Here is a 21,760-nt window from a genome sequence, read left to right as displayed (position 1 = left end):
CTTTCTGTCAAAGCTACTTGAATACTGGTACAAAAAGCCAAACAGTCCAGAGTCATCCAGATTTTCTCTTTTGGGCTTTGTACTCACAGGGAAGGAACACTAAAGAAACAACAAAAACAACAGAGTAGTGAGTGCAGTTAGAATGACTGTCTCACATACAGGCAGGTGGTAGGGTAGGAGGGAGTTGGGGGGCATTGGTGATAGGAATGTTGCACTGGTGAAGGGATAGTCTTCTTTTTATGACTGAAACCCAACTACAATCATGATGCTTACAGACATTTTTTTTTAAATCATTTTATAGATGCCAGCCCCAACCTCATCAGAGCTTAAGGTCCATCCTTAAAAGTCCTTGGTGGAGCCTTGTAGTACTGGGGATCCAACTCCAGAACTCCAACTTGAGTTTTCTCCCTGTCACCATAAAGATACTTTAAACCTGTCAAGGGAGATAATATAGTAGTCAAGACACTTGCCTTTGCACACAGTAGACCCAGGTTTGATTCCCTGCACCACAAATGGTTCCCTGAATCATGCCAGAAGTGATCTCTGAGTACAGAGCTAGCAGTAAGCCCTCAACACTGCTGGATGTGACTCTTGACTTCCAAACCAAATCTAACCAAAACCGTTTAAACAATAATTTCCTTCCGATGAGTGCTCAAGGGGCTTTAGAAAGGGAAGTGAGGGGTTGGAATAATAGCACAGTGGGGAGGGCACTTGTCTTGCACAGGACCTACGCAGGTTCAATCCCCAGCATCCCGTATGGTCCCCTGAGTCTGCCAGGAGTGATTCCTAAACCCAGAGCCAGAAGTAATTCCTGAGCACTGCTGGGTATGGTCCCAAAACAAAACAAAGGAAAAAAAAAAGGTGGAAATATTCAGAAGCTAAAACTAATATATTCCACCTAGTCTTTTCTCCATGTCTTGGGTTTGTGATGCCAACATAAACTTGTGAAGACACATGGCCTGACAGTCTATCTGGGCCCGTAACTTTCACATCTGCTGTTTTGTTGAGACTCCAAGATGTCTATTTGAAGCCTGTTAAGTGAATCAGCATTTCTTAGGAAGTCTCGTTTTTAAAAACCTATTTGAAAACAGTGGCAAAGCAAACAGCACTTAAACCAATTGGCTGTGAACTCTTCAGAGTTCAAGGAAATCATTTAAGGTTGATAAAGTCAACTGAAATTTTGGTTGAAGAGGAAAAGTGTCCCTTGATATTGTTTGAAGGCATGCAATAACAGTTAGTTCCAAGTGACTGGATCCCAAGTATTGATTAAAAAACAGGTGCCTCTGGGCAGCTGCCAGTGGTCAAGCTTTGGGAGAGTCCCACAGGCTCCAGCTTCTGTAGATCTCTGAAAAGCAAGGTCAGCAGCTAGTGGCTCACCCTTTAAAAACAACACACTCTGTTTTTAGACGGGAAGGCATGTTTCACAAGCTGTAGTACTAGGATCCTAAAATCTGGTTACTTCATGCTACAAAGATGATAGCAAGGCACCCTGAAAGCACTGAACCAATTTCTGGTGGTGATGTTTTATCTACCTAGGAAGAACTATGAGCTGAAGGGTGGGAGAAGTGCAGGAGTGTTTATAGAAAGAGCTCATAAATTCAAAACCTCCGTGAAGCTCTTAAGTGTGTTCCAACCTAGAATCACATAGATTCTGTATTCTTTTTATGCTAGAATTATAATTCATTTTACAGAATAACAAAGGATGACACAATCAGTAACTCTCTTCTCTACCATGATTTAAAGTTCCATGTAGTCAATGGCTCTGACTTATTCTAACACCTAATCTCCAGTTCCTGGAACTGGCTGAGCACAAAGCAGGCACATAATCAATATGAGAGAACACACTGATGAAAGCTGAGAGAAATGCAGCATGACGAGGGGGGTTTGTTTATATTCCAGATTCCTCATTGTTGTTCCCCTGATTTTTCTAAACTTGGGATTTTCAAAACTAGTCTTTTTGTTTTTTGGGGGGAGGCATTTGGAGGTACTTGGGGGCCATTCTAGACAATATCCAGGGAGCCAAGAGTTAGTGGATATAGAATCCAGAGTTCCTGCATGCAAAGCTTGAACTCTAACCCTCTGAGCAAACTACCCAGCCTCAAAGCTAGTTCTTAGAAGGCTGCTGGAGCCAGAATCTTTTTCTAACTCAGCTCCAGTAATTGATGTTTGCAGCCCTTTCTATTAGTGTTTCTACTTCTAAATATTATTATAAGCATTACAGAAGAAAACACTTGCAATAGGGCAGTTATCTGCGACCCCCAGCCCCTGTTCAAGGTTGGGGAGCAAAAGCAAGGATATATCCATTCTCTACAGAATCCTTTAAGTCACACTATGGTGTGATAAGAGGCTGTCCAGTGTTTCATTAAATGTAACCAATTTTGTAAAGAGACAATACTGCTTTGTCATTCAATCTACCACATAGTTCTTTTCTCAAGGGAGGGGGAGACACATTAGGAGAAAGGCTTCTGAAATAAATACTTGCTCACAAAACCTAAAACAGGTGAAGAGAATTTTTCTGAGATGGACTGAGACATATAAGTTAAGGACGAAAAACCATCACCCAGAAAGTATATTCTGCCAGTAGTTTCCTGTACATGAGACACTCCTAGTTGCAAATCCTGCAAATATAGTGAGTCAAGAGGAAAATTAGTTTTTTTCCAACTTTCTTTTATTTTTATTTTTTTTGGGGGGGGACACACCTGTTTGACGCTCAGGTGTTACTCCTGGCTATGCGCTCAGAAATCGCTCCTGGCTTGAGGGTTCGAACTGTGGATCGTCCTAGGCTAGTGCTTGCAAGGTAGACGCCTTACCTCTAGTGCCACTGCTACAGCCCCTTTTCCAACTTTCAATGGACAAGAAATTATATATTTCTTTGATTTTGTGTTTTTCTCCAAAAGTTGCTGCTGGAACACTATTAATCATTAAATGATTAAAATGGTTACATTGATTGTAATAAAAATTTTTATTTTTTAAAAAACATTGTATCTATTGGTAATCCTGTGTTATTAGAAATAAACTATAGAGCAGAACTGCAGATTATGGAACAATGCTATCATTAAGGGGTGTGTGATTTTTTTCCTTATTTATTGTTAGACAAACCATATCCAACCCACAAGTTACACATCTTAACTGCATACATCTTTTAAACGTATTAAGATCTTTAAGATGGGATTCTCAGAAGCAATAGCACCAGCCATACATTTTAAGCACTGTTTGAAGTGCATTAAATGGAAACAGGAAAGAAACCAACACTTCAGTAGATCTAAATTCACAAGTTTGGGCCCTCTGTGTCTTCAGTGATTTGATTTAGAATATTGCCAACAATAAGCAAGGTAAATCAAGACACCTCATAAAAGGTGGTATAGTAAGAAAAATGTCAATTTAATTATTTACTTTAGCAGGCAAGCAATTTGTAAACATTCAGTAGCGGCAGCATCCAAGTTACAAACAATTTAAAAAGAAACTAAGATTAGTGATTATAACTTTTCCTTTCCTTTCCCCAAAAAGAAAAAAAGAAAAAAGATTTGGGAATGAATGACTTAAAAACACTACAGACATTGAACATTCAGCCACATCATCTATCAGCCTTCTAGGTCATCTTCTCTCTGTGTTTTATTTTTAAAGATGTGTCTACTCCTAAAATGCATTATCTTGCAATAACTTGTATGTAAGCATTTGCAATCTAGGAAGTTGTTCCTGCACACGGATGTGCACGGATGAGCTCAGTTAAATCCCATTCGCAAAGGGGACATTTATGTCTTGATTCAATGCTTCTTTGACTTCGAGTGGCAGGGTGTCAAAAAGGTGATCTTCCACAACAAGCCCGCTCTTCTTGAGCAGGCGACACAGGCCCAGCTGGGCTGGCAGGCGGTCCAAGCAATTCCCCTTCAGCTCCAGCTGCGTGAGCTGCGAGAGCTGGCTAATTTTTTCTGGGAGGGAGGTGATGCAGTTTTGCCCCAGATTCAAAGTCCTCAACTTGACGCATTTAAACAATTGTTTGGGCAGAAGGTCCACTTTGTTCCCAGTGATATGCAAATGCTGCAGGTTCTGAAGTAATCCTATTTCTATGGGAAGCATTGAAATGTTGTTGTAGCTTACGTCTAAGCATCTGAGTTTCTGTAAACTAAACACTGCCAGTGGTAAGGATTCGAGCTTGTTGTTAGAGAAATAAAGTGACTCCAGGTTTTTGACATGGGTGATGGAGGGAGGAATGGTAACGATTTTATTATGCCATAATTTTAGACAAGTCAGTCGTTTTAAGTGTTGGAAACTGATGATTTCCTCAATGGTGCGTATATTGTTCGATTTTAAATCCAGTTCCTGCAAATTCGAGAGACTGAAAATAGCGTGTGGAATCCTCTCGAGCTCACAGTTCTGGAGCTCAAGCTCAGCGACATTCATCATTTTCTTAAGGCTGTTCAATACCAAGAGTTTCGTGCCGTCATTATGAATGACTAACTTTGTAAGATGTGGGGCCACATCTGTAATGTTTGAGGGGACTTTGGTCAAATTGCTCTTCACGTGGAGAATCTTAAGGTGTCGCAACTCTCGGAGAGATTCAAGGCCTATCATCTTATTATTTTCTGAGTTCAAATTGCCTATCAAATACAACTCTCGGAGGTTCTTAAGCAAATACACCCAAGCAGGGATTTCAGCTACGTCAGTAAACTTCACGTGAAGGCATCTCAAATGATCCCGGAGAAAACTAAAAGCAGTCTGTTCCACTTTTGCAGGGCAGTGGCAGAGGTGAAGCTCTTGGAGATTTGTCATCTGAGAGATCTTAGCAGGGATTTTTGCTTCTGGAATCAGTTCAAGCTTGAGCACGTCCAGGTCTGTGAGGTCAAAGACAGCATCGGGCACACCAGACAGCATAAAGAGATGTAACTCCTGCTTGTCCTGGGCATTGCGTGACACATGTTGCCGGAGCTTTTCAAAAGTCCATTCGTGGTTCAAACTGATTTCCCTAAGTTTATTTTCACTGACTTCTGACAAGAAGACTCCAAAACGTTTGGAATAGAGCTGGTCGTACTGGTCTACCATGTGGAGGAGGAATGCAAAATCATTTTTGACATCTGGGATGTCACTGAAACTGCTCTCTTCTCTAACTTTTTCAAAAGAATATTCCTTCAACGGGATCCTGAATAACCAGAAGAGAGTGTAGAGGCAGATAAAACCATAAACGCAGATAATGGATATGTAACTGATCAGAAGCTTTTTCAGCATGTACGCCATATTGTGGGTGCACTCAAACACCTCGTAACCAGTTAAGTGCTCCACTTTGGGTTTGCAGACGTGCTCGAAGCTGATCGCATTGACAAAGTTTGCAGTATAGCAGAGAATGAAAATGAACTTGGCCGTCTTGACAACGGTCTGGACCACATAGAGTTTATAGATTAAGTCACTGTCTTCCACATGAGCTCGGAACTTCCTTACTTTCTCAAAGAGAGCTTTGGCCTGTTCCCCATCTTTCTTATCCAGGATGGTCATGCTAGGGACTTCGATCACAGGTTTCTCTGCTGAGAATTTGAAGCCAGTTTTGTTGATCATTGGGGTACTGGCACTAGGACTCCCTTCATCGCTGCTGGTAGACACATGCTTTGGTAAAGTCTGGGCACCAGTTATTCTCTGCTTGTTTTCCTCCGAGTCTTCGCATGCTGTCTCAGACAAAGCTTTTGTAGTCCAAGGAGATTCAAAGCACTTCCCTAATATTGAAACAAAATGTTCCACTTTTGAGCAGGTTTTGGGATATTTGAACCAAAAGTTGCTACTGACCATGAGAATTATAGTATGTATAAGTGCAAGGTATGGAAAGTACTTAGAATACCATGGAAGGGCCAGATGGTAACACATCTGATTAATAAATACATATTGCTGAAAATCCAAGTTTGTTTTTCGTCCTGTGGGATTTCTCTTCTCTTTCCTGGACTCTGGACTTGGAGCTGTGGAATCTGTGTGAGGATATGTGGCTCTGAGAGGTATGTCAGGTGTCACAGCAGATGTAACAAAGGAAATGTCATTTGTCGTCTGTCCCTCTTGGTCTTGGTCAGTGGCTGCTTCCATTTTCGAGATGGGGGTGGTCACGTCGGTATTTCCTGGTGTCGTGTGTGCCTTTGAATTTACAGGAGATGGCAATACTGGCAAGCAGACCACCTGATCTTTGGTAAGTTGCATGGTTCCTGCAAAGATGGCTACCATCAACATAACGACAGCCAGATAATCCATAAACACATCCCACCATGGTTTCAGGATTCGGTAAGTTGGCTGAATGTCATTGAGTGAAGCAACTTCCGCAAGGGTAAACATTCCTAGAAAACAAGCAAACAAAAGACATTATTATAAAAATGTAAGTAAAAATCTATGAGAAAAGCTCTGTACTAACTTCTAAAGTGTTCTTAGCCAGATCTTTTTTTTTTTTTTTTTTTGAGAGGAAGAATGCGAGTTCTTTGGGCCACACCCAAGAGTGGTTAGTGTTTACTCCTGGTTATGCACTCTGGGATTTCTTCAGGTGGGGCTTGGAGTGCTGAAGATTGAGCCTGAGTAAATTTGTGTGCAAGGCAAGTGACCTACCCGCTATTTTCCCAGTATTTTTTCCAGCTCCCAGGTTCTATCTTTGAATCTACAATAGGAATTGAAGGGACTAGTTGAGAAAGAACATATAGCAGGAAATGGCAATTTGTTCCAGTAGTCTTTCTCCCAAAGTCCAAAAGGCAAAAATGGGCAGGGAGTTCAGACTACATTCTAAAGAACAGTGACAGTTTGTAGAAAGGAGAAAGAGTTTGAGGATTATTTAAAGATGAATGAAAGACTCTTAAGTTACTAAACTTTAAGGGAACACATGAAAACCAAAATGGCATTTGCTTGTCTCAACTTATTTAAAGTGCAGATTGACCAAAAACAAACAAACAAACAAACAAAAAACAAAAGGAGGGGGCAGAGAGAAAGTATGGAGGTAGGGTGTTTGCCTTGCATGCAGAAGGACTGTGGTTTGAATCCCGGTATCCCGTATTGTCCCCCGAGCCTGCCAGGAGTGATTTCTGAGCATAGAGCTAGGAGTAACCCCTGAGCACTGCTGGGTGTGACCCAAAAACTAAAAACTAAAAACCAAAAAAAAAAAAAAAAGTGCAGTTTGAAAGTTTGGGGAGTGAAGTACTTTTACTTTGTATAAACCAAAATGAGAGGTTCTGGGCTTATTTATTAAATTCTGAGATAAATTCTTGTGTATCAGTCTCAGTAATGTTACTTAATAAAGCTGTGATTCTTCATTTCTTGTATTTCCTATTTGTATAATGGGGATGACAATTACTAAGGGTTATTGAAAAGCTTAAATTGAGTAATGATTATAAAGTTCTTGGCACACCCTCTAATTTAGACCATTACTGGATACCTGGAAATATGTAACTACCGTGATTTGTATTTATTGTTTTCCCCTCCTCTACACATACATGTCCATGGCAAAGTTCACTTTTAAATTAGGTATAATAGAAAGTTAACAAGAACTATTAATAATTGTTCTCGTCAAGAACAATGACTAACACTATAACAAAAGTCCTGCATATGTGATTTCCCTTGATTGTAAAATACCTTATTGTATGAACAACAGTCAATTACGGTTGACCATAGGTAACATGAACCATGAGAAGTGAAAATAACATATCTGAGGACCACTAGGTTTTTGGGATTTATTGACATATGCACCAGAAACTCTAGTGCTTATAAGTATAAACAGTAAGAATGAAGACACAACTAATATGAAATGATCAATGATTATGACATTGAATAAAGCAGGATCAGATCGAATTTGGTTTCTAATAAAGCAGGAGACCCATGTAGTGGTCTTCTGGCAAAGATCTCGGTATTGCCACACTCAATGACTGTGATTGAAGGACATTAGTATGTGCACTGGAAAAAAAGATTTTTTTTTTTCACATTAGAAGATGATATTTCTTTACTCTTCAAATAGCTGTTTTGGGCCCCAGAGTAGCAGCATGTTTGGTTAGAGGACTGAAGAAGAAATTGATTTTTGAGTCAAGACACTGAGAATGATGATCATTTGGCTTGTGACCCTTAATTATGACAATTAGTTTCTGGGACACCAGTCCTGGCTTCCTTGATTCCTTTGTCCATTCTGATGCTGTTATTTTATTAAAATTCTCCCTCTGGTCTTTCTGGTTTCCTGATTGCTAAGTGCTCCCAGTTTTTCCAACCAGCCATTCTCCCTAAGGTTCAGTTCCTACATTATTTGCTCTTTTTTTTTTTTTCTTAAATTTTTGGCCATATCTAATAGTGCTTAGGGGTTACTCTTGGTGCTGTGCTGAGAAATTACTTCTGGCAGGCTTGGGGGACCATATAGGATGCCAGGAATCGAACCTGGGTCAGCCATGTGCAAGGCAATACCATACCTACTGTGTACAATCACTCAGGCCCCTGCTCATCAGACTATTTTCTCCTCATATTCCTTCACGAAGCTATCAGTTTTCTGTTGTTCTTTTCATATGCTTTCCCTAACCCTTAGTCCTGGGGAGGTGGCTTCTTCAGCAAGCCTCTACACTCTCCTAATCATGGCTCTTATCACACTCAATACAACTGTTTACTGGACAGGGACCAAGTCATCGTCCATACTTCTATACTTCCATACTTCAATCAGGATACAACATTGCAGGTATATACAGACTGAAAGAATACATGAGATTTTCATCATTATCATCAACATTCCTTAAGAATGTTTAGAGACCTACACATGACACTAAGCTAAAGGACATTTAATAAAGTTAACTGCCATTAAAAATGTGCTTGGACTCACAAAGGAATAAAAATGCTATGTTCATTTTTTTGTCATAACAATGAACAGAGGAGCGTGGAACAAAGCAACTGTGGGATCCTTTTATCTTGTGTTATGTTGCAGTTATTCTGTACCTCTAACCCAGGCAACAATGGAGCCCAAACAGAGAAGGGGAGGTGGGTATGCACACCTTACCTTCTGTACAATGTTTTAGAAAACAATGTAAACTGCAGCATAAGCAGCTGCCTGTGGAACGTGCTGAAATACTGGAGTAAAGATCTGCCTCACACCCCACATCAAGGTACACCTTGATTGAGGTCATAGGACAGAGAAAGAGTCTGTCATAGACAAGAAGGTGCAAAAAAAAAAATGACTAAACAGTGTAAGAAAAAGTTTGGCTTCTAACAGTGGGACCAACACAGAAAGAATACAAGTGGAAGCTTGCCATCAAAATGTCAAAACACTTTTTAGTGCCAAGTATTATTTTCCTTCGACAGGTCAAAAAAATCAATTTATCACATTTATGTGTAAGCCAAATAATTACTGGTGGAGCATGGATTTAAAAATCTCATTTTAGGGGCCAGAGCAATAGGACAATTAGGCAGGGTGCTTGCCTTGCCCGTGCCAGACACAGTTCAATCTCTGGCAACCCATATGGTCCCCTGAGCCCACCAGGAATGCTCTTGAGCACAGAACCCCTAAGCGCTACTGGGTGTGCCCCCCCAATCTCATTTTAGGGATGGGGGACTGTGACTTCATGACATAGTGCATGCCTCACAAATGACGGACTCTGGGTTGGATCCTAGGCACTGTAAAAACAGAAATACAGTGGTGAATGGGTACAGAGGGTATGGTGATTGCCTGGCACATGGCTAACCAGGGAACAGTTCATATAATCCCCCAATCTGTGCCAGGAGTGATCCCTGAGTGCAAAGCCAGGAGTGAAACCTGAGAACTGCTAGGGGTATCCCCAAAACAAACAAGCACAACAAACAAACTAAAAAAAATTACGACTCAAAACCAAACCATCAAGCTCAGAAACACAGAAGCACACAAAATAAAACACAAAAAACTGAGTCATCTAAGGTCAAACCGCATGTTTTTTTCCACCAGATTACATGACCCCCCCTTCTAATTCTCATGTCAAAGTACTTTTTGGTTTTATAAACAACTTTTCTAGAAATGATGTAGACTAATTTTTACATTCAGTGAGTGACTTACATATTGCTGTTTCCCAACAGCAGTAGGAAACCTCAGTTAAGATGAGCTCACCTGACCTTTCAGGGATAATGAAGGGTGAGACTAATAGAACCTTTCCTCTCCCAATCTCTTTCTCTATCACATGGTTCTCTGGTGATTGCACTGTTGGCTAAGGGGTGGCTGTTGAAGGAGTGATCTTGTCATTGTTGTCCTTGATATTGAGGAGACAGAGTAATGAGATTAAACAATCACCACCTTCACTAAGGCAAGTTTTCAGGACATACGTTTGGAATTCAAGAAAACCAGGATCAGGTACCATGAATAGAGAAATACAGAAATGCTCACCTAGTCCTGGTCTTTATGCCATTATAACTCTAAGAAAATTATTCTAATCTTGACAATGCAAAGTACAAGAGTGGCACAAGGCAGTACAAGCCCATTTCTACATCGAATTATTGGGAAGGCTTTCACAGAGGACTGGATTCTACCCTGAAACCAGGAGGGGGACAGATCCTCAGCAGAAGGTGGGGCAATAGAAAAAAGTATGAGCCAAGGAAAAGAGACATGAGACAACTATCATGCATAATAGAAATTACAAATAATACTTTTATTGGCAGTGGTGAGGGACAGGTTGGCCATAACCATTTGTGCTCAGAGATTACTACTGGTTCTGTGATCACTCCTGGTATGGCTTGTGGGACCATATGCAGTGCTAGGGTCTGAACCCAGGTCAGTCACATGAACAGCAACTGCCTTAGCAGCAGTATCTCTCTGATCCCACAAATTATTCTTATGTTTTCCCATTACTAGCCTTTATGAACCTGTGCAGGTCTCATCATTAATATGGGGTTAGAATGTCATCCTAATTCATCCATCTAAAAATTGATAAAGACTTACTTCTCAGGGAGCGTTTCATCACTAACTGTAGCACAACTTTAAAAAGAGAAGATGTTTTTTCTATACTATGTATGTGCAGAACTATATTAATTACCTATCCTATAAGAAGCACATTCTTTTCTTCAAGAGACTTTCCATGTTAGAACCAAGGCAATGAGAAAGAGATTAGTATTTAGCTTTCTGAATTCCTTTTCCTGGGGTCTGATCTCAGTGAATCAGGATTTGAAATTTTGAGAGGCCTCTCAGTGTTTAGGGGACTTGGTAACTACTTCTGGTGATACTTCTGGTTGATTCAATGCCTGTGCTGCACAATATGATGTTGCTCAGGCTCAGGAATGCTGGAAGCACAAAGGCTGCACTCAGCAGTATTGATCAGGGAAGAGGAATGATGCACCCAGGATTAAACTGGCCTTTGACATTCATGATACATACCTCTGAAGGCTGAGCCAGCTCCCAGATCTGGATATTTGATTTTTTTAACCCAAGGAAGTCACCCTTAGTAACTTTTATTTGTAGACATTACTTATGCTAATCTTTTCAAAAACTTCTGTCACAAAGAACTTTAGAATTATGTTACAAAGAAGTAAACTTCCACACTCCAAGGTTTTTTCCCATTGGCACCTATAATTCAGCTTAACATTCCAATAGATCAATAATATTTCTTTTTTTTTTTTTTTGGTTTTTGGGCCACACCCGGCAGTGCTCAGGGGTTACTCCTGGCTGTCTGCTCAGAAATAGCTCCTGGCAGGCACGGGGGACCATATGGGACACCGGGATTCGAACCAACCACCTTTTGGTCCTGGATCGGCTGTTTGCAAGGCAAACGCCGCTGTGCTATCTCTCCGGGCCCCAATAATATTTCTTGAGGCTGGAGTGGTGGCGCAGTGGTAGGGCGTTAGCCTTGCATGTGCTGACCTAGGCTAGACCTTGGTTCAATTCCCTGGTGTCCCCAAGCCAGGATCGATTTCTGAGTGCATAGCTAGGAGTAACCCCTGAGCGTCACTGGGTGTGGCCCCAAAACAAAAACATAAAAACCCCAAAACAGTATTTCTTTTGGAAGTTGAAGGAATTTTGTTTTGTTTTGTTTTACTTTGTTTGGTTTTGTTTTTGGGTCACACATGTTATTCTCAGGGCTTATTCCTATTTCTGTGCTCAGGTATTATTCCTGGCAAGGCTCAGGAGATCATACATAGTGCCAGGATTGAACCTGGGTTTACTGTACGCAAGTGCACTACTGTGCTATTGCTCTAGCCCAGTTGAGAAAGCATTTTATACTAGAATGAAAGAAGGAAGTTATTGGACTTTGGTTGGACAAAGATAAATCATAAAATAACAGAAATGTAATCTGAAGTCTTTTGTGAGAAATGAACCTGAAAGTAAGGTTAGTAATAGTTGAATAAGCCAATAATCAGTAGCCAGCATCAAAAATAGAAATTAATGTTATAGTTTTGGGGATACGTAATCCATGAGGTCTATGTATGGTGCTTATAGGCTACTTCCAATTCCATGCTCAGTTACAACACCCTGCAGTGTTTGGGCATCAAACCTGGGCTTTCTGCAATGATTGTGCTTAGTTCACTGACTATCTCTTTGGTCCTGATCTGTATATTTTAAGAAGGTGGATCATATGACATTGAATTATATCTCAGTAAACCCATTAAAATATAAAGTTAGACTTCAATCTTTAATTATGTGAACTGTCTATTTCAATGGAAATACAACAGAAAAGTAGATATGGGATATTGTTGTGTCTTAAAATTCATGGTAGGCTAAATGATTGTCATGTTATTTTGATAATACTGAATTGGCTCTGGAGAAAACTCTTTAGCATCTTGCTTATTTCTTGTGAGCATATACACTTCACTTACAGAGTTGACAACAATACCGATAATATTAGCAGTGGTATGTATTAGAAACATCCAGTTTAGAACTGAGTATATAAGAAGAATCACTGAGATGATAAGCTGGCTCATTTTATTATACTTAAATTTATTTTGGGGGGGCTTCTGGGTTATACTTGTCAGGGTTTATTCGGGAACCCTATATGGTACCAGGGATTGAACTTTATCTACTGCAAACAAATGCCATAATACCTGTTGTACTATCTTTGTGGCCCAAATCAGCCCATTTTCATAAGATTTACTGAGAGAGAGAGAGAGAGAGAGAGAGAGAGAGAAAGAGAGAGAAAAAAAGAGAGAGGGGGGTGTATATGTATCTGTTTTTGGTCCATAACTAAACGTGCTTAAGGTTACGCCTGCTGGGGCAGTGAGGATCATATTGAATGCTGGGGATCAAATCTGGGCTGGACTGTGCCAGGAAAGTGTTGTACCCATTGTACTAGCTCTCCAACTCTGCACACTTAGCTGCAAAGTTTGTCTTCACTTTGTCCTGGTGGCAGGGATCACAAAAGGCAGTGTTTTTAGAATTGTAAATTGGCATGTGGGGTAGGTCCTGGGACTAAACTTGATATTTCATGATTGCAAGACAGATGGTCTATTTCCTAGCCACCCGTAGGCCCTGAGAAGTAGTAGTAGTAGTAGTAGTAGTAGTAGTAGTAGTAGTAGTAGTAGTAGTAATAATAATAATAGGGGCCGGGCGGTGGCGCTGGAGGTAAGGTGCCTGCCTTGCCTGCGCTAGCCTAGGATGGACCGCGGTTCGATCCCCCGGCGTCCCATATGGTCCCCCAAGAAACCAGGAGCAACTTCTGAGTGCATAGCCAGGAGTAACCCCTGAGCGTCACAGGGTGTGGCCCAAAAACAAAAAAAAAACACAACAAACAAATAATAATAATAATAATAATAATAATAATAATTCCAAAACTAGTTCTTGTTTATGACAGCTTTGGTTTAGGTGATGAAAAAAAGTAACACAAGATTTTCAAGGAATCCTTCACAGATTTTATAAAACACTTCACACAAACTCTATCAAAACCAGATTTCACAATGGGTAAAATTATTCATCATACCCATTTATTAATGGATAAAATCAATCTAGAAAAAGTACTAAGAGGGGCCAGAGTGGTGGCACAGCAGTAGGGCATTTGTCTTGCACGTGGCTGATCTAGGAAGGAGCATGGTTCGATCCCCCCACATCCCATATGGTCCCCCAAGCCAGGAGTGATTTCTGAGTGCATAGCCAGGAGTAACCCCTGAGCTTCATAAGGTGTGGTTCAAAAATTAAACAAAGCGGGGCCGGAGAGATAGCATGGAGGTAAGGCGTCTGCCTTTCATGCAGAAGGTCATCAGTTCGAATCCGGCTTCCCATATGGTCCCCCATGCATGCCAGGAGCAATTTCTGAGCATGGAGCCAGGAGTTTCCCCTGAGCACTGCCGGTGTGACCCAAAATCCACCAAAAAAAAAAAAAAATTAAACAAAGCAAAACAAAAAAAGTACTAAGAGCTATTTTTTTTTTTACAACACATTTAATACCTGACAGTAGAGGACTATAGGAGTTCATAAATGTATATTTTATAAGACTACTTCTTGTTTTGGAGCCATATCTGACAATTCTCAGGGCTTACTATTGGCTCTATACTCAGGGATCATTCCTGGTGGACTTGGGGACCAGGAATGCTGGGTATTGAACCTGGGTCATTTGACTGCAAAGCAAATGTCCTACTTACTGTGCTACTCTGGCCCCACAGAGTATATATTTTAGTATTTATGTTTTAGTACGTTAATATTTTAGCATCTTTCTAGAGCAGGGGTCTCAAACTCGTGGCCTGCGGACCACAAACAGCCCTCGGTACATTTTGTGGCCCTGCCCTAGAGAAATCTTTTTTTGTTTTGTTTTTGTTTTAGATGTTTGGGTCACACCTCTCAATGTTCAAGGCTTACTACTGACTTTGCACTCAAGGATCACCCCGACTTTGCCTCCTGCGGCCCCCAGGTAAATTGAGTTTGAGACCCCTGTTCTAGAGTATTCCTAGTTACAGATTATGTTACTTCAAAGTTGAGGATAATAAATAACACAAAGAACATTTTTTTTTTTTTTTGGTTTTTGGGCCACACCCGGTGACGCTCAGGGGTTACTCCTGGCTATATGCGCTCAGAAGTCGCTCCTGGCTTGGGGGACCATATGGGACGCCGGGGGATAGAACCGCGGTCCGTCTCCTAGGCTAGCGCAGGTAAGGCAGGCACCTTACCTCCAGCGCCACCGCCCGGCCCCACAAAGAACATTTTTAGTGAATGTAAAGTAGTAAGACAAACTATGAAGAATTAAGACAAGTGGGTTAATAAATAGTTATGAATTTCCTATAAAATTTTTTGTTTTGTTTAGTTTTTGGTACCATGGTTTAAAAATTAGTAGTAGGGAGCCGGAGAGATAGCATGGTGGTAGGGTGTTTGCCTTGCACAAAGTCAAACCAGGAGATGGTGGTTTGAATTCCCGGCATCCCATGTGGTCCCCCGACTGCCAGGGGCAATTTCTGCATGCAGAGCTAGAAGTAACCCCTGAGCGCTACAGGGTGTAACTTAAAAACAAAACAAAAAGGGGCCGAGGAGATAGCATGGAGGTAAGGCATTTGCCTTTCATGTAGAAGGTCATTGGTTCAAATCCCGGCATCCCATATGGTCCCCTGAGCCTGCCAGGAGCGATTTCTGAGGGTGGAGCCAGGAGTAACCCCTAAGCACTGCTGGGTGTGACCCCCCAAAAAAACAAAAATAAATAAATAAAAAATAAATAGTGATTAGTGATTGGGTTTCATGCATACAAAGTTCTCCCTCCACAATCTCCACTCATGTCCCCTCTCCCTCATCCCAAACGCAGCTCTGTAAACCATTCTTGGGTTGTTGCCTTTGGCCATTTATTTTTTCTTTACTACGTGAAAGAAAATTTTTTAATATAATTACTTTATTTAAGCACCATGGTTGCAAAATTGTTCATGGTTGTTTAAGTCTTAGAATGTACACCACACTTCACCAGTTTCCTTGATACCACCTTGATACCACCACTGTCCCCAATTTCCATGCCACCCACCCACTCTTTCCTGCCTCTGGGACAGATAATTTCTCTCTCTCTCTCTCTCTCTCTCTCTCTCTCTCTCTCTCTCTCTCTCTCTCTCTCTCTCTCTCTCTCCTTTCACCTCTCTCTCTCTTTCTCTCTCCCCTTTCTCTCCTTTTTTAACACTGTGGTTTGCACTACTGTTAATGAAGGTGACAAGCAGATCACTTTAACCCCTTTCAGCACCCAGTTTTGTCCAGTGATCAGTTGTAACTATCATTGTCACATAGTTCACTACTCTAGCTGCATACATCACGCTTTGTGGCAACCATGGATTGGTTCTCCTGATCCTCATCCAAGAGAGATAATTTGTTGTCCTTTTCCTCTGGCTGACTTAACTCAGCATAATACTCTCCACCAGATCATTCCATGTAGCAGCAAACTGCATGGTTTTGTCTTTTCTTATACCTAAGCAGTAACCTAGATTGTGTGTGTGTATGTATATTGTGTCTATACACACACACACACACACACACATATATATATATATATAAGATGTATACTGTATACACACACATACACACCATCTTTCTCTAAATTCTAAAAATCAAGGCCCATATTTGAGTTTTCAGACACTGGCTTCCACATTATAGCTCAAACACATCATAGTTATGATGATGTTTCTCATACAGTAATCATATACCTTCCCTTAACCATAAACTGAGACCAGCAGAATTTCACAAGTGCTTCAGTATATATACAAACCTACTTCTATAAGCCATTTACGAAAATAAAATCTCTTCACTTCATTCAACTTGGTTGCAGAATAGCCTCTTTGTGTGAAAACATAGGTTCTAGGATTGCAAAAGGGAATACTAATATCACAGAAATTTAACTACTAATAATAGACGTTACCTTTCTCTGAAAAGGCAGATTAAAGGAACAAAGAGCTGACAATTAAGGGAGCCTAAGTAAGGCCTCTGAATAAGCCGTCCCAAGCTCAGAGGAGCATTTGTTCAAACCAATTTTATTAACCCAATTTCACTTAGTTTATAAGGCAGCTGGTGAGACTTCCTAAAAGGAGTTTCATTTGTCTTCAGAAATTCTTATTTCTTTGTACCTGTTAAGACTGAAAAGCTTGAATGCAAATCAAGCATTTTTCTTCTATGTTTACTCACCCTCAATGGGGTTCTCTGGGTTTTGTATGCCTGGTTCCTGCTTGAATGTAGGTTCAGAAAAGTGAGCTAGGATAGTGCTACCAGATATCTTCATGGTCCAAGGTATTCTACCATATTATCTGCTAGTTGTCTTTGGGGCAGAAAGGCCCTCTGATCACAAAGTCATGGATGTGTGAGCTGGGAAGGGACGGCTGGGAGCCCATCCTAGTTTGGCTAAAAATTTCTAGAAAATATTAATAAGTACTTTGCCTTGGTACTCATTTAATCTTCAAAAAAATCTCAGAAAGAAAGGTACTCATATTAATATATTATTTTTGATGAGCAGTTCACTTACTTAAAAAGATTTCTTGGCAGATTAATAGAAAGCCCTGGCCATCTGATCCATAAAAGCAGAGTTAGACTGTAGTTGCTTTGACCCTTGTTCAACTGTGAGTTCCATCAGTCTATTAGTTAAGTTTCCATTTCTTACAATTCTTCTGTATGAAGGCACATAGATTACTTAGAACTGAATTTCAAACATATAATGTTCTAGCACCAATGCCATCAATGTTAACTACCCTCTATCAATGTCACCAGGATCTTCCCACCCCAACACTCTTGTTTCCTGGACATGCAAGAGAAGTTCCCCTTTCTTGATTGTAAAGTTTTGAATTTCTATCCTGAGGAAAGGAGAGTTTCTTTGATTTACTAGTCCACAGGGCATGCATGGGACAAGTACTTAATAAAGGCTGTTAACAATGAATCATGAAGACCTGTAAGGGCAAGGCGTGAGAGTTCCCAAGGCACTGAATCTGTGAGGCACATCCTGTCAATACTAATTTAATTGACACCTAAGGTTACTAATAATGGTGCCCAAGTCAAAAGAACCAACTCTGACAAACAAACTAATGTCACAATAGATAACAGGGTATAGCACTTTCTCATACTTGTCCTGATTAACCTCCTTCATGCACTTTGGCTTCTAACTAATAAGCTTTCTATGGGAGAATACAAAAATCAAAGGTAAGTTTTGTCAAAACCTCACTAAAAAACAAACAAGAATTGATTCCTGTAGAAAATCAGTGAGCCTGCAGGAGCTCCACAGAAGCCAAGGGTTTTTTCCTCTTCTCTAGAGAGACCAGAGAGGAAGGAATTCCCAGGAGGAGACATTTCCAGAGACAATGAAGAAGGTCTAGGCTTTTTTGCCCCATCACTACCTGGGGCTTCCTGTCCTTCTCAGTAGGCAATGAATGAAAAAGATCTTATCCAACTATGAGGTAAATATACAGGCACAATAAACATTTAATTCAGAATACGGTGCTGAAGTGATGAGTGCCCATGTAATAAGTGCTCAAAAGTAAGATTATTCATGGTTGAATAAGGTATTTGTTTATATAAACAATGCCCCCACATTTTTACCTTTTGTAATGGATCAGTACAAAGACCAGATGTTGCTTTGGTTTCTAAAAAAAATTTCTAAATTTTATATAGGCATTACAGGCATTATTCCATCTTCTAAGTCTTCATTTAATTATTTGCTTTAGCATTGATCCATCCACTCATGAAATGCATTCTGTATGCTCAAGTGCTTACATGAAGCAAATTCTTCACTCAGTCCTTTCTCATTATTCAGAGTGCCCAAATGGCCACATAGCTAAACACCACAGAAAATGGTTCACTGAGAAAATCTGAGGAAGAGAGGTGAATTTTCACACAGAGAAAGTCAAGTTTCCAGACATAAGAATAAGCTTTCCCATAATCAGACCCCAACTTTACTTTCCTACCTCCATGTTCTTTTACTGAAAGAGAGCTCCCCAAAATGCTCAAATCTCAGATTCCAGAAAACCCAGAACTTCTCCCAGCTGAAACTAGGTGAGAAACTGTCCTCCAGATTATAAAAACTTTAAGGAGTTTCCTAAGGAAATCATGACTAAAGTGAGGTGCTCAGAGTAGTGAGGGACAGGCTGGACAAAAATGGCCAAAGCACTTCTGAGGGACTGAGAGACGGTTAGTGGTCTAAGACATAGGGTTGAAGGGCACACATGATTACAAGATGACACAGGATCTTGTAAGATTCCTAAGAGTTTTGGATGACATCAAACTCTGGTCTGTGTGCAGCCACAGATGTGTTTTCAGCTAGATGTGAGGCAGGTGGGAATCCAACTTGTGTTTCTTAAAAGATCTTGGAATACCAAGTGGATCATAAGGAACATTAGTGAAAGAGGTAGTGAGCTTAGGTGGCAGCTAATGCATTTCCCAGGCAGAGAACAGGATGGGAGCAGGAAAGGGAGAGTAAAATGGAAGGATTTATAAGCTGAGAGATCAAAGAGCTAATGCAACTTAATGGAGTGCAGGGGGTGAGAGAAGGTGAAAAGGTGTTAAAAGATGACACCCATCTTTACATGACTGTAATCATACAACTATAATCATGTTTGTAATCATGGTGTTTAAATAAAGATAATTATAAAAAAAAAGATGACACCCAGCTTTCTTTTAAAATGTAACTTCGTTGTTCCACACTCTTGATCTTAAATATCCATTTATAAGACTTTGCTGTAACTGAATTCTTATTTTCATAAAACCTCAAATCCTGATCATCACAGTTATCTTACAGAATTCTCCCTCCCCCAAAGTTGGCAGACCTTATGTAATAAACAAAAAGAGAAATAAGCCCTTACTTGCCAGGACACAAACCTGCCATGTATCTATAATGTATCTTAGCTACAAAAACATTACTTAACAGCTATCAACATGCAAGTGATTGATAACTATATTTAAAAATATTTCTGGGATGAAGGACAATTTAAAAACCAAAAATAGTCTTGCTTTCATCTCTATATTTAGAGATCACACACATCATGTACTGTACTGCTCAACATTAAGTACAATATAATGAAAGAGCCAACTTCTAATACTCTAAAAACCTAATCGTCAAAGCCAATGATCATTTATACTAATAAGATCTAGTTTTGGAATAAACTAAAATAGAAAGTAAAATAATAATAAAAATTAACATCCCACACCCAAATCAACTTCACTGTATCATCTTTTTGGGCACAAGAAAGGGCAGCCAGCATCACTTATTACTCTATTTTCTTTAGACTGAAATTAGATAAATTGTAGCCAAACCATAAAATATCAGTGAAGGTGGGAAAAAAGATCTTGAGATAATAATGGTATAAGAAAAATACAAATACTTCAAACATCTACAGAGACAATCAAGAAATGGAACATTTATGTACAAAAAAGTATATTTTTATTATTATTACTAAAAGCCATTCTAAAAAGAGTAAGATAGCAGGCCTGGGGATACTCTCAGCCATGTGAGCCTCAAAGTTGGGTGACTGGGCAACAGGTGCTCAGGTGCTACCAGGGTCATACCCGGTGGTACCTTTTGGCATGAGGGATTGAACTAAAGGCCTTGTATATGCTAGATATGTGCTCTGCCACTTGAGCCATCACTCTAGCCTGTTCAGAGTCTCCTTATACTCTGCTATAAATTTCAATCTTTTTAATTTTTGTTTCTGAGTCAGTGCTTGGGTATGTTCCCAGTTCTGAAAGTGGGGGTAGCTCCAACATGCAAGGCAAGTACCTCAACCCCTATACTCTCTTCTTGACTCCTTAGAATTTCAATTTTTTTTTTTGTTTTTTGAGCCACACCCATTTGATGCTCAGGGGTTACTCCTGACTATGCGCTCAGAAATCACTCCTGGCTTGGGGGGACCATATGGGATGCCAGGGGATCGAACCGTGGTCCGTCCTATGCTAGCGCTTGCAAGGCAGACACCTTACCTCTAGCACCACCTCTCCGGCCCCAATTTTCAATTTATTTTGGTTTTTGGGCCACACTCAGTGATGCTCAGGGGTTACTCCTGGCTATGTCCTCAGAAGTCACTTTTGGCTTGGGGGACCATATGGGACGCTGGGGAAATCAAACCGCAGTCCGTCCTAGGCTAGCATGAGCAAGGATTACACCACCGCTCTGGCCCCAGAATTTCAATTCTTAACGAGTTGAAGGCATAATATATAGAAGTTATTTACAAAGTTAGCCCGCCTGTGTGGGTTTTTTTTTAAAATAATATCTTTATTTAAATACCGTGATTACAAACAAAAATGTAGTTGGGTTTCAGTCATAGAAAGAACACCCCCCTTCATCAGTACAATATTCCCACCACCAATGTCCACATCTCCCTGGGGAGTAGATAGCTTGCCTGCGTTTTTAATCTCATCTCCACCTCTTACCAAGTGATTGGTAAAATGGCAACACAAATACAAATATTAGCTCACATCACTAATTGTAAACTGTAAGATGCAATTCAAACACCAATAAAATAGAAAAAAAAGCACTGGACAAAATATACACATCGGCAGTATAATGTAGTGAATGAGGCAGCACACAATTTAGTGTCACTATCCATTTGTTAGTTTCTAGTTTTGGATCTAGAGACTAGAGAACATCAGAAAAGGTATAGGAGAACTTCCCAAACTCACCCAGGAACTGGACTGCAGTGGCAAGGAGCGAAAAATGTGCCAGAAAAGCTTTGAGGGGAAAAAATAATCAATAAAGGGAAATAAAGGAGTGCGGGATAGGGAAACAAAGAAACCTGATAAACAGAATTCAAGAGAAAAAAGGCAAAAATCAAGGACTTCAGAGATTAAGCATAAGCAGAACTCTTTTAAAAATCATTAATGGCACTCTTAGTGGTCATCAGGCTTCCCCCCTCCCTCCGTACTCCAGGGGGGAGGTGCATGGGGAGGAGGGCAGGCAGACATCTGGCCTCCGGT

General features: G+C 40.4%; 1 protein-coding gene across 3 annotated transcripts in view; it reads right to left on the bottom strand.

Moving 5' to 3' along the window:
* Positions 1-3,360: 3,360 nt before the first annotated feature.
* LRRC8D (leucine rich repeat containing 8 VRAC subunit D) overlaps positions 3,361-21,760 on the bottom strand; it is a 171,463-nt gene continuing 153,063 nt past the window's right edge. For all 3 annotated transcript variants that reach the window (XM_049772192.1, XM_049772191.1, XM_049772190.1), the window contains exon 3: positions 3,361-6,305. In XM_049772192.1, coding sequence (XP_049628149.1) covers positions 3,727-6,303 — 2,577 coding nt within the window. In that variant the 5' untranslated portion in view covers positions 6,304-6,305 and the 3' untranslated portion in view covers positions 3,361-3,726. The remainder of the gene's footprint in view (positions 6,306-21,760) is intronic.

The sequence above is a fragment of the Suncus etruscus genome, chromosome 4 (genome assembly GCF_024139225.1).
Source record: "Suncus etruscus isolate mSunEtr1 chromosome 4, mSunEtr1.pri.cur, whole genome shotgun sequence".
NCBI lineage: Eukaryota > Metazoa > Chordata > Mammalia > Eulipotyphla > Soricidae > Suncus > Suncus etruscus.
The sequence above is the reverse complement of the archived record's forward strand: the minus strand, read 5'-3'. Positions and strand labels throughout refer to the sequence as shown.